We start from the raw sequence: 17,393 nt of genomic DNA on the forward strand, positions 1-17,393 counted from the left end.
TTAATAAATAGCACGCGATTTTTTTTTAACGCAAATGGCGTTTTTTCAACGAGCACGATATTAATAGAAACGGTTTTTCTGCAGCGCGCTTGATAAAATCCCTAAACAAATATATGAGTCGTCTATTATCAAAGGTGGCAATCTGTGCATTTGGACAAAAAAATGTTATTGATATGTCAATACAGATTGATTTGAATATAATCGTCTCCTTCAAAGAATACGGTTCAAAACCTGCATTAAATAAAGGTTAATACTTAACCTGTTATTTATCTAAGATGTCGTTCAGAAGAGTTTTGTGACTGCCAATGGAATACAAAGTCAATAATTCGTTTTTCTGATTTACCAATAATTGTCCAAAAGTCACATTGCCGGCTTTGATAATAGTCTACTCATATATCTATGTCTGCTATAAAACCAAGTATTTTAATATTGCGGTCATAACTTACGGATTTGCTGTTGATGTTTTCTATCTCGCTCCTACCTAAGGAATGAAGTATTTTAATAGGGCTGTTAAGAGTTTTAAAGGTAGAAGCAGAAGTCGAAGGTCCTACTTTTGTAACGTAAATCCAATTTTATTATTAATCGTTGAATGTCAATGTTTATTGGCAATAAATTATAAAATATCGGATACTGGTAATACGGTTCCTAAGTATTCCGTTAGAAGTTAAGGTAAGTCAGAGTGAGTTATGGACATGCTCAGTCATTTATGGTCCATTTAATTTTAACCTAATATTTTTAAGACTGTTTTTTAGAGTTTGAAATAAATTTAATTGCATCATTAACGCTACTGCGTGACGGCAATATATTATATTTGTCCTTTAAAAGAATACTTCACAATTCTTCTTGAGAACTGATATCAAAATACAGCGCTACATATTTTTAATACATTTATATGTACCTAAGCTTTATAGTTTGACTCGCGAACGGGGTCTAATAGTAAAACCGCTTCGTAATGCGGTTGAATATTGAGTATATGGTATTAATTTTAAAAGACACAAGAGATATTTAACAGATACCTTAATCGCCCTAACGACATGTTCTAGATAAATTTTCATTTAAAAAAATATGGCCGATTTTAAAAAGAAATATACTATTTGTGGAAATAACATCGAAGTATAACACAGTATTTGTTTTTGTTAATAAGGCTCTGTGAGCAGCTTCTCTATGATTGTCTGTGCGAACTAATATGTCGCGAGTCCTTAGTTACGCTGTAACTACTGTATAATGTTAATTTAATATTATAAAATACTAGCGGCCCAGCTTCGGCTTCGCACGGGTCTTTAGAAAAATTTCAAATTAAAATATTATTATTTTTTTATTTTATTTATCTATTTTTTTTTATAATAATCAACAGTTTTCGCAGCGCACGCGATGTAAATAATATTTTAGGTAATTTTTTTACACCTTGAGTTACATTATTGGAGTTTTAGTAAGGATCCCTAATTTTTGTTAAAAAAAAGTATAGTCTATGTCATTTGTGTATAGTGTAGCTTCCAAATAGTGAAAGAATTTTTCAAATCGGTTCAGTAGTTTCGGAGCCTATTCAATACAAACAAACAAACAAATCTTTCCTCTTTATAATATTATTATTATTATTAATTAATAAGTATAGACTAGCTGACCCGGCAGACTTCGTAGTGCCTCAATCGATAAATAAAAGACCTAAACTTATTTATAAAATAAACTTAAAACAAACAAAAGGAATCCGTCCAACGGGGAACACATCAAAGGGAAAACAAAATTGCTATTTTTATTTAATTCCGAGCATTTTCATATTTATTTACCTTTTAAACCTTCTCTGGACTTCCATAAATAATTTAGGACCAAAATTAGCCAAATCGGTTCAGCCGTTCTCGAGTTTTAGCGAGACTAACGAACAGCAATTCATTTTTATATATACAGATAGATATAGGCTAAACTGTTTGTAATTATGTCCATCCTAACAGTTTTAAATCAAGTACAATTTCGGGTTCGCTATCTCTCTCACACCCTCGTTTAAAGAATGACATCACGGTCCGTAAAGTGCATACTTTTATGTTTTTTAACAATTACCTATTTCTAATATAATCATTTCGATTACATAGCTCATGACGAATATAGCGGTTGTTTGATATTATTTTATAAAATAAATACTCTGCAAGAAGCTTAGTGCCTTTGATTTAAAAAAAAAGCCTATTAGATACTGAGTGGAAATTGCCTTACCTAATTCAGTTAAGATTCAAATCGCCTCAATAATTTTCATTGATAATAAACGCTCTTCTTCCAACGAGGCTCCAAAAGGGTCTTCGATATTAGGCAGCATTCTGGCTATGCCCCTTTAATAGTGTCCACAAGCGATGGTAATCATTGCCATATAAGGTTTGCCCTTGGTTCATCTGCCTATTATAGCACTAAAACACGTTTAGACATTTAAAGTCTTCGTGGCCTAAAAGGATAAGACGCCTGGTGCATTCATAACTAGCGATGTGACTGTGCCGATGTTCGAATCCCACAGGCAAGCACCAGTTTTTGTCATTAAATACTTACCTATCTAACAAATTTAATGTTGGTGTATGACTTTCACGTTGAAGGATCGTGTAATAAAAATGAAACCCGCAAAAACTATAATTTACGTAATTAATGGAGGTGGGGCATCTTGTGAGACCGCACTGTCATGCCTATTTCTGCCGTGAAGCAGTAATGCGTTTCGGCTTAAAGGGTGAGGCACCCGTTGTATTGTACATTACGCAACACTTACGTTGTTAATGATTTATTATTATTATTGCCCTTGTAGGCAGACGAGCATACGGCCTACCTGATGGTGAGTGGTTACCGTCGCCCATGGACTTCCGCATTGCCCAGGGCAGAGCCAAGCCGCTGCCTACCACTTAATACTCTCCACAAGCCTCGTTTGAAGAAGGTTATGTCATAGCGCTCGGGAAAGATCGTGGACACCGGTGAACATCTAACACCGGATGTGCTTAACGCGTTAAATTTACAAAGGCGATCGCAATTGGTATGGCGTTTAATAATCAAGACCTCGCGATCTGAAAAAATCTGTTCTTCGATCATTCAACACGCCTGTTCAAAGTAGCACATTCCTTCTAATCTATTTAAAAAGACTGTAGCCGTTTGTATAACACCTGCTCGGATTAGCTTAGCTTATCTTATTTATTGGTTCAGCGAACTTAAGTTGAGATACGACGCGAAATTTATAACTTAAATTTTATTTGTAATGCAAATTCATTGATTACTTGATTTTAACAACTCATTTTCATATTGTATTTTAATAAATAAAAATGTATTATAAGTGCTTCTGTGTAGTATGTATATATGTATTTATAATAACATGTGTGTGTTCCATATCTCTATTTATTGCTCTTACTGGAATATGTTGAATTTATTTATCAATGCACCTATTAATACTATCTCGGTATTACTACTTTTTAATGACTGAAAGAGAATGTCTTAAGCATTAGCTCTGCTTATATATAGGAATACACAGTGTTATAGAATAAAAAAATTGACAATTTTTAAATGGTCACAATAACATAAAAAAAAAATTATAGTCAAGTATGATACATAAAAATTTTGGGCAGAGCACGTTTCTCGGATTAGATAGTACGTATGTCTCAAAAGGCTTAATTTGGTTTCCTTTAATTACGAGGACGTAATTCCTTTAACTAATGGACGAGCTCATATGGCCGTGGCACCTGGTGTTAACTGGTTACTGGAGCCCATATACGTTTACAACGTAAATGCTCCCCCACCTTGAGATATAAGCTCTAAGGTCTCAAATAAAGTTACAACGCCTGCCCCACCCTTCAAACCGAAACGCATTACTGCTTCACGGCAGAAATAGGCAGGGTGTGGCAGCTTTCGTTGCACATGTCATTAACAAGGCATACATTGAAACTTAGTCACATATGCAGAGTGTAATGGATCCGCTCTTAAAGTCAATAATAATATAGTAGCTCAACTCAACTGGTAAACAATATTCATTTGTCGGTCCATGGCCGATTCGATTTGTATTGTTTTAGTAATACGATATATCGTTCGCCCCGTAGTGTATAATAAACAAAAGTTTGGAGTCAACAAACTTATAAAGCGGTTCCCGGACTCACCGGATTATAGTTTACGGATCCTTGTATATTGAACTTTCGTGTTCGGTCTGGAACTTTCGATCTCCCTTGCGCAAGAAGAACGCTTGATACCTCTATGCGGCAAAAGCTTTGTGAACAAATAGATGTTTTTGCTCAAAAAATAGCCCGCTGAGTTTCTCGGCGGATCTTCTCAGTGGGTCGCGTTTCCGATCCGGTGGTAGATTCTGCGAAGCACGGCTCTTGCTAGGGTTCGTGTTAGTAACGTCGTCAGGTTTGAGCCCCGTGAGCTCACCTACTAGCCACGGTTACGCTGAAATAGCCTCTCAAGGTTATCAGCTTAGGGAGGGAAAAAAAGGTAAAAAAATGCTGACCATGCTGACGTGCGAAACATTTTTACATCTCTTCCCCTCTGCGTCATCTACGAAAGCTTTGCAATTTCTTATGTAGGTAATAAACAAACGCCGCATTTTTTCACCTTATCTCAGGCCAGTTTCTCGTAATTAATGCATCGGATATCTGCAACTTTTATCTGTGGCGACCGCTAAACGTATACGCAGTTCAGTATCACGCCTATTTTGTCTAAATTAAAATTGTAAATTTTGAAAGAAAAAGTTCCCAATATACAATTTATATTATAGGACAATGCGATTCTAAGTTCGACCTCAGAGTGAACCAAAGCCGGTGACGTCATAATCCGCTGACTCATAAAATTCAGTAGGATTTACGTAATAACATTCTTTAGGCAAGTAATAATAATTAAAATTACTTTTAGGGTTTAATTTCTCGTTTTTTTTTTCATCTTTACACTGTCTCTGACGTATCGGATGCCTTACAGTTTTTGTGGTCTCGGACCACTTCGAAAAGTTGGCAATCATGTGACAATTAATGACATAATGAAAATGTCATAATGACAATTAAAAAAAAAAAAGTGTTGTGTCGTAATTGTCTTCTCACTGAAACAAAACACGAGCATCTAACGAATTCGAAGTCGTTTGGACACGATCAAAGCTACCGTCTCGAAATCACATACATCATACACACGCTATACACACATATGTAGAGGTGCTAATCCTTGATTTAGAATCGCGACAGTCCATTGTCACAGTTTATATTTAAACGGATGCGCTCTTCGGATTCTGCGCGCGTATAAATCGGGTTTTTTTTTTCTCTCGCTTCTAATTAATTAAATAGCACATGAGACGATTTGTAACGTGATAAGCCTAAGTAGGCAGAACGCTTCGGGATTTCGTACGCGCGATTTTTAATGGAAAAACGAAGTTGACATGTTACCGTGCGCATGCAAAGTTTTATCGCACGTCTAGAGAGATGAGAGATATTTATATGTAGTTTTAAAAAAAGAATGCGGTCTTTTTTTTGAATTTATTTTGACTTACTTCTAGATCGGATACAAAATTGGAAGAGGTCGGTAGCAAAAAAAAATTTTTTTTTTTGGTGTCGCCTCTCGTTCCTTTCCGAGTATCGAATGCGCATGCAACTTTGTCGTGGAATGGAGTCCCATTTAAAATATTCTACATCTGATATTCGGTTCAGAAAAAGAAAAAAAAGAAAAAAAAATTCGGAATATAAACGCGTATTAACAATAAAAACTTTCACAAAACAATCGTCGAGGCTCTTACGGCGACAAATAAAAGCATCACGCGTATTTCCGCATCTGTACCTACCGAATACGCCAATACGAGCCGCTCCCGCATATCACTTTCACGAAATCTGTAATAAAATTAACATTTTGTAAGTTAAAGCCCGGCGGCCGGGTTCCAGCGCGCCGTCATGTCATGCAGTTTTTGTTTATTTGATAGCGCCGATGCATCGCTAGGTTCCCATTGCACACGCATGATCGGTGCAGTCGGGCCGTGGCGCGTGTGACACGCACATTCACGATACTCTAAATTCCGTGAACGGCTAAAAGCGCGAATGCGACCTCGCCTTTACTTACTTCTATTTTACGAAATTTTCTATTTAAGGCGAGGTGATTCTTTTTTAAGACGTGTCATTAATAGTCGGTTAAAAAATTTTTGGGGTCTAATCATCGTGGTGTTCGATTTTGCGACTGATATTTTGCCGTGGAAAAATCAACTTTACAACAAAACAAAAAATATGTTAGATATTAAATGTGTATTCGAATAAAAAATGCAACCTTCCACTTGCTCGACGGAGGAGTGCATAATTTAAATACACGAGCTCTTGATTTCGGCTTCAGATTCGAACCCATTTTTCACGATCGCATTGAATTTCAAATATGTCTTTATAAACGTTGGTGTTTTTATTTTGTGCGCCTATTTCCCCGTTGTGTTTCGTTCGACGGTGGTGCTCTCTGACTTCGGACAGACTGCACTTTTAAAACTCATCGCGGATATGGGGTAAGATTTTTTTTTATATTTTTAAATCGTAGATTCACGATGAAAATTTTGGACTTCAAACAGACAATTTTTTGTTTAAATTTTACACTTCCTTCACTTTTACAGCACTATCCGGTAATGCTATTTATTGAGTTTTTTTAATTTAGCCTATTTATTAGCTGGATAGTTATTGGAAAATCGTCGATCTTTTAAAGTTAGGTCATTTCCAAAGTAGTATCCGCTACGTACTTTTAAGATATTGAGTTATCATCAATGAACACTTTAAGGCGCCATTTTATTGGCGATTCCATTTTATTACTTTAATGTTAGAAACATCTAAAATATTAGTATGAGGGATTCGTTGTTAAGTCGTGAATCGGAATCAGATAAAAGCTACTTATTAGTAAATTAGATGATTTAGCTAGAGAAAATACAGTACGGCGGTAGTCTAGGGGTAATATAAAAGAAATTCGATTTATTTTATTATCGTTTTAATATTAAATTATTATTATCTAATTATAATTGCATAAGTCGATAAAAAATGCTATTTAATAGCTTTACCGCGGCAGTCCCCGAGTGCCACACGTGTTTTTTGTATTTCATTTTAACAATCTCATGTAAAAAAAGGCTATATAGAAATTTAAGGTTACATATTTAGAAAACTTAGTAAAAATTACGTTACTGTAAAAATTAAAACTAATATCCTTACTATAATGAATTAATATCATTTAAAATAATTGGTTTATTTAAGGTAAAGCATTGAAATTCTCAATATACGTGTGTAATATAGAATTTCGTTACATTGAAATTTTAAAGTATCTTACTACTTATTACTATCAGATTTATTTAAGCGATGTATTCTTTTAACGTATTACACATTGAAATTGTATAATTTAAAATATTCATATTCATTTTTCACCAAAAAAATATCATTAATAATTAATTACTAATATAGTTGCTGGCTTAATAATTCTTATAGCTCTAGGTTTGCCGTCAAGCCGTAACCATTTGTAGCCGCTTATACTAAATAAAAACAAATGCATAGACAGATGAATAAGCTCACGGCCTATGTTTTTTTTATAGCCCTTGTAGGCAGACGAGCATACGGCCCACCTAATGGTGAGTGGTTATCGTCGCCCATGGACCTCAGCAATGCCAGGGGCAGAGCCAGGCCGCTGCCTACCGCAATGTGTTGTTAAGCGGCTACCGGAACCTTTGGTATAATAGCGTGAATTCCACCACCCACGTCGTGATAGTTACGCTCAAAGGTGCATTGTATAGCAACTCTGCCGACCGCTCAAACCGGTGCGCATGACTTAATTTTACCCTAGCATACTTGCTAATTAAAATTAAACACGTTTTCTCTACTATGATACCATAATTCGAGACATTATGAGCCAGGGGCCAAACTAAAGCGAAGCTACACGCCTTATGTCAACTTTATTTTGTGACAACCGACAGCAAAAACGACACACCAATATTTTTAATACCATTATTTTTAAATCAATTTCAAAAAGGAGAAATAGATTCTTCTACCACGTTGGTTTGGTGGTCGGTGACCTTAACACACGACACAGACTTATGCGCTTAGTGCGAGTTTTTTAACGTTCTCGATAGCGGAAAAGTTAACTCAAATTTGTTCGGAATTGAAACTGATACCTACGTTTGCCGCTAGGGGCGCTGTTCAAACTGCATACAAATTTGAGTTAACTTTTACGCTATCGAGGACGTTAACAAGCTCGCGCTAAGCACACTGGTGCTGTTCACGGTCGAAATTGAGTATACTTTATTGCGCATCACTAGTAGTCTCGTAAAAACCTACAAGGCGGTCTTATAGCTCGAAGCGATTTTCTAAACAACCATTGAACACTACACCAAATACTATGTAGGTAAGAATCTATATATTAATACGTGAAGGAAAAACTTTGTATCCCTTTTTACGAAAATTGCGCGGACGGAGGAGTGTGAAATTTACCACACTTATAGAGAACATAAAGAAGAAGTGCACAATGCTAATATTTTTTTTAAATAATGCATAAAAGATACATTAAATCAATAAAGAAAACATTACACACACTACATACCATGTATTTGACGCACACACGCATGCATACTATTTATTGTCAAACTTTTGTTCTTGGCGTCTGTTGTCAAATTGAGAATAGATTAAATATTGTTTGTCTTTGTTAATATTTGTATAGTGTAGTCTTGGCGAAATTTGTGATTATAGATGTATAAAATACAATCATAATAGTGTACAAACTTACAATTCCAATTAATTATAGTCGAATTTCGACTACTGTGGGACCTTTAGTAGTAAATAGATTGCCGTGGTAAATTGGATAATAATTTATTAATTTTTATATTTCTAATATAATTTTCACATTTTATAGTCATATAAGTCATCGTAGCCTATAGGATAAGACGTCCGGTGCATTCGTATCTAGCGATGCACCGGTGTTCGAATCCCGCAGGCGGGTACCAATTTTTCTAATGAAATACGTACTAAACAAATGTTCACGATTGACTTCCACGGCGAAGGAATAACATCGTGTAGTAAAAATCTAAACCCGCAAAATTGTTATTTGCGTAATTACTGGTGGTAGGAACTCTTGTGATTCCGCACGGGTAGGTACCATCACCCTGCCTATTGCTGCAGTGTAGCAGTAATATGTTTCGGTGTGAAAGGGCGAGGCAACCGTTGTACTGTTAAAAGGGAGATCTTACAATTCACGTCTCGGGCGGTGGGTGGCGGCATTTACGTTGTTGATGCCTATGGGCCCCGGTAACCACTTAACACTGGGTGGGCTGTGAGCGCCTCCACCCACCTAAGCTATGAATAATATGAATAATAGCTTGTCTGTTGATTGACTCGGTGGTGCAGTTGCGCTATGGGCTGTGGGTTCGATTCCCGGATCAGGCAAGCATTATGTGAAGAACAGGTTTGTTTGTTCTTTGTCTGGACGTTTATTATCTATGCATGTACATATTTAAACGTATATAAGTATGTTTGTCAATCACTGGTATCTATAACACAGGGAATCCTTAATCGGGCCGGGATGATCGTGCGTGATTTGTTATCAATTTGTTTTTTGTCTATTCGTTTGATTTTTGTTTACCTCGTGTGTTAAAACTTCGTTACATCAACTTGTTATTTAGATTTCACGGTAAATACAAATAAAAGTTGATTTTGTTACGTGGTTGCTGGCTCCTTGAGTTTCTTACATGGTACCATCTAGCTAAGAAAGTTACGATGCGATTTATTTGTATGGATGAGTGTTCGAGAAATATAGCAGCAGTTATAGTGAAACACGGATAAAATTAGCTGATTAAAAATAAACACGAGATTTATGATCATGTTCAATTTTTTTTTTTTTAAACTTCTTATACACGTCAAATTGTCGCGTACTAGAGAAAGATTTAGTGTGGTACGAACGTTAATAATTTTATAAGAAGTTAGTTTCGTGAATTCGAAAAAAAATTCAGATTTATGTGAACTGCCATGTTATTTGACCTTTTGAAAATTATGGCACTTTTGAAAGTTACGTAGAAAATATGAATTTCTTTTTTGTTTGTTTTGCCGTCTGTCATGAGACGCGATAATGAATTCTGAATCTGTACTAATATATAAATCTACAGTAATTTTTACGGATGTTCCGTTATAACTACTGAACGGTGCATCCGATTGACTTGAAACTTAGTATCCATGTAGAAAATACATGTACTTAATGGATAGGCTAATATTTATATGGGTGTTGAACTCCCTACACCAGTTGCGGGGGCGTTAATGATGAGAATATTTGTGGGGTTGAGAAATAATAATGTTAATTTCAAATGCCCAGCGAAGCGGACGGGTACAGTTAGTTGTCTTCTAAGACTGAATAACTCGATTTAATTGAAGACAATGTTCCGTGGTAGGAACGAGCAGTATAGCCGCACCTATTTTTTTGATATTTGTGAATGTGTAATATAAATATTGTGGGTTTAGTTTTCTACTTTTTTTCTTCTTCGTCTGTAAAATTATAATTCAAATCGAAGATAGTTAAGGTGGATAGAATCAGAAAAAGACGCCTCTGATATATCTATCATCTACGCTACTTTCATAGTGGTTTTGAAGAAACAACAATTTTAAAAATACCATAGCAATAAGCTATGGTATTGCAAAGTGTATTGATTAATGTATTCTAGTCGATTATTTCAAATATAACTTTTATTATTTTTTATTTAAAAAATCATTAATAATCAAAACAAAAACAAAAGCTAGACGAAATAAATTTTTCACTTTAATAATGAAACCTAATTTTCTAGGTATCCTATATAATGCTAAGTACATTGATAAATGTCTGCCAGCTCAGCCCTTGTAGCATTAGGTGAAGTGAAAAAAGTTTATAACTTGAATTTTTTTTTTCACTTCACCTATTTGGTGGTAGAACCTCTTGTGAGTTCGCGCGGGTAGGTACCACCTATTTTTGCCGTTAAGCAGTAATGCGTTTCGGTCTGAAGGGTAGAGCAGCCGTTGTAACTATACTGAGATCTTAGAACTTATATCTCAGGGTGGGTGCCGCATTTACGTTGTAGATGTCTATGGGCTCCAGTAACCACTTAACACCAGGTGGGCTGTGAGCTCGTCCACCCATCTAAGCAATAAAAAATTCAAACTGTCTTATAAGCGCAAACAAATTTTATACCAAATTATATTACACCAATTAGAATTTAACGAAACCTGAATTTCCAAATTACGTCATATTCACAAATTGAGTTAATTTGAAGCCACTAAAAATAAACTTAACATTAAGTATGTGTCTTTCGATCTATATATAACTATATAATAAATATATCGGAGACCTAGAGGCAGACCCAAGACAAGGTGGAGGGACGTAGTGCTGAAGGACAAGAGAGAATGCAATGTTGCTGACGAGGATGTCGAAGACAGAGCGAAGTGGAGGAGTAAAGTCAGGAAAGCTGACCCCACCACCATGTGGGATAAATAGCTGGGAAGAGAAAGAATAAAATATGCGGTGTACATAGTCGTGACCAATGAACATTTTGTAAACTCGAAGGAACTGTACTTTTGCTATTTTCAGAATCAGTTACTATGAATTTGAACTTTAATAATTGAGCAATATTTTTTTTAAGTTACAATGTAATTGACGATACAGTTAATAACATCTTGGCAATGTGACAATTTTCGTGCAACAAATTGTTTTATGTATGTGTGTGTTTGTATGTTGTTTTATTTTGTTAGTTGACATGTTCGTTTGATGTTTTCATTATAATATGTTATTTTAATTAACATAGTAGTGATTAAGAAAGAAAATATGCGAAAAGAGCAATTACTGAAAACAGAAAATAATACTATTCTCATTATAATGCTAATTATGCTGACCCGTGTCAACTCTTTTTTTTCTACCTATTCTGATAGCCTTGAGAGGCTATTTCAACTTCTCCTTGACGTGTAGGTGAGCTCACGGGGCTCAAACCGGGAGTGTTGCTAACACTGGCCCCAGCAAGAGCAGTGCTTCGCAGAATCTACCACCGGATCGGAAACGCGACGCACTGAGAAGATCCGGCGAGAAACTCAGTGGGCCGTGTATTTTATTTTATTTTTTTATTCTCTGGCTCTGGTTACCGGAGCCCATAGACATCTACAGCGTAAGCGCGCCACTCACCTTGAAATATAAGTTCATTTTACGTGCGTTTTACGTTTCAATATATACGTATATAGATAATAAATGCACTTATATATAGATAATACAAAATGATTGCCCGATGTTGGAATCGAACCCACGACCCTCAGCGCAACAGTCAGGGGCGCTATCTACTAAACTATCGAGTCAGTTAAATTAGTCAGTATATCATTGTGGCAGCACAAAATGATTATGATAATCAATGTGTGTGTGTATGTATTTGTGTTATGTATGGTATGTATATATTTTTGTGTATGTATTTGTAATTTAATATAAATTTCATTGCACCTACCACTATTTGCTCTGCACTGCCTTCGGTTGACTAATAGAGAATAACTTAGACATTAAGACCGCCGATGTAAATTTTACATAAATAAATCACTGGTAGTAGGACCTCTTGTGAGTCCGCACGGGTAGGTACCACCACCCCGCCTATTTCCGCCGTGAAGCAGTAATGCGTTTCGGTTCGAAGGGTGGGGTAGCGGTTGTAACTATACTGAGATCTTAGAACTTATATCTCGAAGTGGGTGGCGCATTTACGTTGTAGATGTCTATAGGCTCCAGTAACCACTTAACACCAGGTGGGCTGTGAGCTCGTCCATCCATCTAAGCAATAAAAAAAAACATAAATAAATAAATATTTCACATAACATAAATTCATGTCATTAGTATTAAACGATAAGGCTGTCCTAAAGTGACGCTACTTACGTGGCCCTCGGTAACGCGAGGACGGGGAAGCCCGTTCATGTGATCGGTGTCAAGTGACGCATTTACACCTGTTTATTGTCGCCCCTCGTGTTTCGTGACGGCAAAACATCGGTCACGTCAAACTTGGAAGGTTTTAGTTTGTATAAACTTCGCCTTAAGTGCACGTAAATTGGTGGCTTAGTTTTTTTCAATGGCTTCCTCTTTATGCTTGTAAACGCGGTCTTTATTTTGTAAGTTCAGTCTTATATGTTTTTTTTTTCGAAAATCCAATGATTTGCTTTGATTTTATTAAAAATTATTGGGTCAATTTTTTTTTAAAGCTTCCTACATAACCTAGGATTACATTCTTGATAGTAGCATCCGTTAGAAAAAAAAAAGAAAAAAAAACGGTTGTCTATTGTGGAATGCTACATACTATAAAAATACTGACAGCTTTATCACAAGCACAAAGATCTTGTTCCCTGACGATGTCAACTTAGCTTCACCTTAAATAGATCCTCAAACATCTACCCAACTAGGGCTTATTGTTTCCGCGCTGGTAAATACTATATGGCGAATTTCAGATGCTTATACAATGTAATTGAGACTTTGAAGTCATGAGGATATGTGTGTGTTTATGTGTACTATGGAATCTAAAATTACGTACCCCATGTGGGCCGAATGGTAAACAGTCGACGTCACCCTAAGCACGTCATTACGGATCCTCCCGATCCAATAACGGTGCTTCTAGGTACCTCAAGCACCGGTCACCGTCCTTGCCGAACCCGTAGCTTGCGACGAAGGGCTCGACGAGTGAATTAACCCATAGACACAGCCTACTGATTTTCTCGGCGAATCTTCTCAGTGGCTTGCGTTTCTGATCCGGTGGTAGATTCTGCGAAGCACTGCTCTTGCTAGGGCCAGTGTTAGTAACACCTCCGGTTTGAGCTTTGAGAACTCACCTACATGCTAGGGTAAAGCTGACATAGCCTCTCAACTTTAGACAGCTTCTTCCGGGAGGGTCCTGCACACGACACACTGCGCAAATGATAGTGCGGTCGTCTTAAAAAATGATGCTATCTTAAAAAATGGGGTGGAACAATGGAAAAGGTCGTCATCGTGGATAGCATTAAAATGGAATTAACCTACTTACTTTACTTTTTAGCTATTTACTCATCCGGACCCTATTTAGCTCTAACATTAACGTGAAATGTGAAAAACTGTCAGTCAAAGCTTTGTGGGAAACACGATGTGAACAACCTTTATTAAAAACATTAAGGCTATCAGCATAGGTGGGAAAAAAAAGAAAAAAGAAGGAATCAACTGGCCTAAAACAAACCAAGCTGATCCAGAACCGCTTTGCTTATCTACCGTAGTAAGCAATTTAACTCGAAAATAAGTATAACACGAACCATTCATATAAAGAAATACGCATTCCATTTTCAAAACGTTTCTCAAACATCAGACAATAATAACTATTTTAGTACTGGCCTTAATTAGTAAATATTTGTTTGGAAATAATTATATATTGGAGAAACTGTTGGAAAGCACGCGCAGAGTGCATTAGTTGTATAAACATTTCATTATAGTAGTGTGTATAGTAGGGTTGTCATGTTTACAGTTTAACAAAAATTAGATCTATTTTTGTAAAAGCTTAATGGTTAGGGTCTGACCACCAGGAGTGGGTGGTCGCTACCATCGTAGCATACCCACGCGGGACCCGTAGGAGGTTCCTTAGAGTAGTAGAGCGTTCGTAACGAAGCATCTTTGGAGTCAATGTTTTTATTTTCTGAGGTATATTATATGTTCTTCTTACTTGTTAGTGACCTCTTTAACACGGGATAATAGTTCTAGCTTAGCACAGTTGAGGTAAGAACTATACCATTTACATGAAAACAGAATACTTCTAAATAACATTACAAAAAATAGTAACTAAAATCAGCTACTATTAACAGTTGAAAATCTGAACCTGCCATTACATTTAAAATGTTTGTACTAGGCATGGACTCCTTCTGAGTGTGAAAAAATAATATTTTGTTAGAGAAGAAAAAAAGAAGTCGACCAATGAACAAGCTTCCCTAAAATTTTAATTGGTTGAATGTTATAATTTATTAAATTGAACTAGCTACTTTTTCATACCAAATATTTAGTAAGAACCTTGGTCTGTCAGAAATCCTTGACGTGACACGCACTGCCAAACCATAAAACTATATTAAAACAACGGCCAATAAGAATGTATTTAGAAGCGACATCTTCGAGATAGTTTCCTTAAAAAAAAACTAGTATATTTTGTAATTATTTCATTATCTTTGACAGCCCTATCGTTAGTCTTAACACAATCTGTTTAGTTACAGACGTTACAGTAGCCTTAACTTATGTGTTATTACGCACTTAAATCCTGTGTACGAAGTAATTTGCCTATGTGTTTTTGTAATTAGAAATTTCTTAATCTTAATATAACCAATCTAAGCGTCTACATATTTCGCTCTTAACGAAAGAATCTTAAGAATTCCCGTTTGATCGAAAACTCGTATTTTTTAACTTTTTATTAAAACGATTTATTTGTATTAATTAGCTCCCGGCGAGATTTTACTCTTCTTTCAAACGAATTTTAAAAGTAATACAATAATAATAATTAAATCATATATTGGCTTTCACACAAAAAAACTTAGATTTTTGCAGGTAAATAATGATCATATAACGCGCCTTAGATGCTTTATAACGCAGCATTGTACTTTGATATGTGTGAGCCACCATTAAATGACATAAACCTGGCTTAGTAATCAAAATACGCTAATATCCATTGACAGGTCAATGTCTTAGTCGTTTTTTCCCCTCAGGAAGACGCGGGGCGACACTATTCTAGAATACCACATCGCCTTAATTAACATTGTTTCCAACTGCATCGTTGACGCTTTGACTTCAAGAACGATTCCCTCACATCCGGTTTACCTACAATGATACAAGCTGGATCAAATACAAACCGTACCTATAATGTTTCAAAAATAACAGATGTATGAAGTACAAAGATCCATTGTCGATGCTGAAACGTCAACATTTCTAGTACATTTTTTGTATCCATATATGTTATAACCCATTGAGTAATCGCCTTCAACTCTTATACTAAGAGCGGGCTTAAGAACCCCGGTAACCGTACTCGTCGATCTCGGCAAAGAGTTCGAAGTGCAACCTTACCTAACCATCCCCCCGAATCCTGAACAAGCAGGAGCAAGTCACCGCCGTCGCCCTAGACACGTCCTTACGGATTCATCAGATCCAATAACTCTTGCATTAGACACCTTCAGCTCTAACACTAGGAGCAGACTTAGGGATCCCGGTAATCGTACTCGTCGAACTCGGCAAATACCTCGGCGTGCAGCCCTACCCATGCATCAGCCCGCTCAGTTTCTCGCCGGGTCTTCTCAGTGGATCGCGATCTCGATCTGGTGGTAGATTCTGTGAAGCACTCCTCTTGCTAGACCTAGTGTTAGCACACTCTCTCAGGTTGAGCCCCGTAAGCTTACCTACTAGCCATAGCGTAGCTGGAATAGCCCTATCAGATTACCAACGAATAGATAGAAAAAAAATCCATACAACTTAATTAACCTAAGTTTTATCCTTTTCTCATCTAAACCCCTGTACGTGGAATTGGTTACAGTTGAAAGATTTAATGCTCATAGATTGGACTACTGATATCTAGAACACAGTGATAAATTGGCTAGCCTTAAAGGGAAATACGAGCTTGATAAAATACGTATATATTTTTTAAAATTCAATATCAGTAATTTTGTATTTTACAGTATATTGTTTAGATAGTGCATAAAGCATTAGATTCGTGAGTGCCATTATATAATATGTCAGTAATTTATTAGCATTACTAATGACGGGCGCGATGATTATGTTCATCAAAATTGTTCGTAGGACTACGTAATTACATTATTATATGTTATGTTGAATCTATACATAAAAAAATACTCAAAAACAATTCAAAAAACGCTCAAACTCCCCGATCGCAAATAGCGTTTTCCACTCAAACATATTTTAGCCGACTCCGAGAAACGTATCGCTAGTAAAAATCGTATCAAATAAACCAGTGGTTCGTGCATGAATCAGTGGACAGAAAGAGACTATCTGCTAACTGCTTCGGCGCAAAATAAACAAAGAGTTTGTGAACACGATTCGCACCCTTTTATCGTACATCATTTTTCCATCTGCAGTCCGACAGAGCGGCAGAGCCGCATTCAGAAACAAAATACAGCCGTTCGCTCGGATAAATGCTTATATTAAGGTTCATAATGACAAGCAAAAGTTTCTTAAACAAAATGATTGGCGCCTGAGCCCTGACCATGAGTACCGCGTGCTGTTAAATTTATACAGTTTCCTTGGGGCTAATAAATAAAGTAATATCGTCTAAGTATCCTATCATATGATACACATAATGTATTTTTGGAACGAAGTTCCTTATGAGACGATGCGCAGGGTTCTCTTAACCGGGAAAAAACGTCCGTAACGTAAGATTTTTATTAGTAATGCACACAGTGTACGACTTAGTTTTGTAATAACGTACAAATTAGTAATGC

General features: G+C 36.3%; 1 protein-coding gene across 1 annotated transcript in view; it reads left to right on the top strand.

Moving 5' to 3' along the window:
* Positions 1-5,522: 5,522 nt before the first annotated feature.
* Positions 5,523-17,393, top strand: part of LOC105842389 (protein NDNF) — a 44,184-nt gene continuing 32,313 nt past the window's right edge. Inside the window, exon 1 of the mRNA XM_038021201.2 lies at positions 5,523-6,460. Coding sequence (XP_037877129.2) covers positions 6,456-6,460 — 5 coding nt within the window. The 5' untranslated portion in view covers positions 5,523-6,455. The remainder of the gene's footprint in view (positions 6,461-17,393) is intronic.

Source organism: Bombyx mori, chromosome 3, assembly GCF_030269925.1.
Source record: "Bombyx mori chromosome 3, ASM3026992v2".
Taxonomy (NCBI): Eukaryota; Metazoa; Arthropoda; class Insecta; order Lepidoptera; family Bombycidae; genus Bombyx; species Bombyx mori.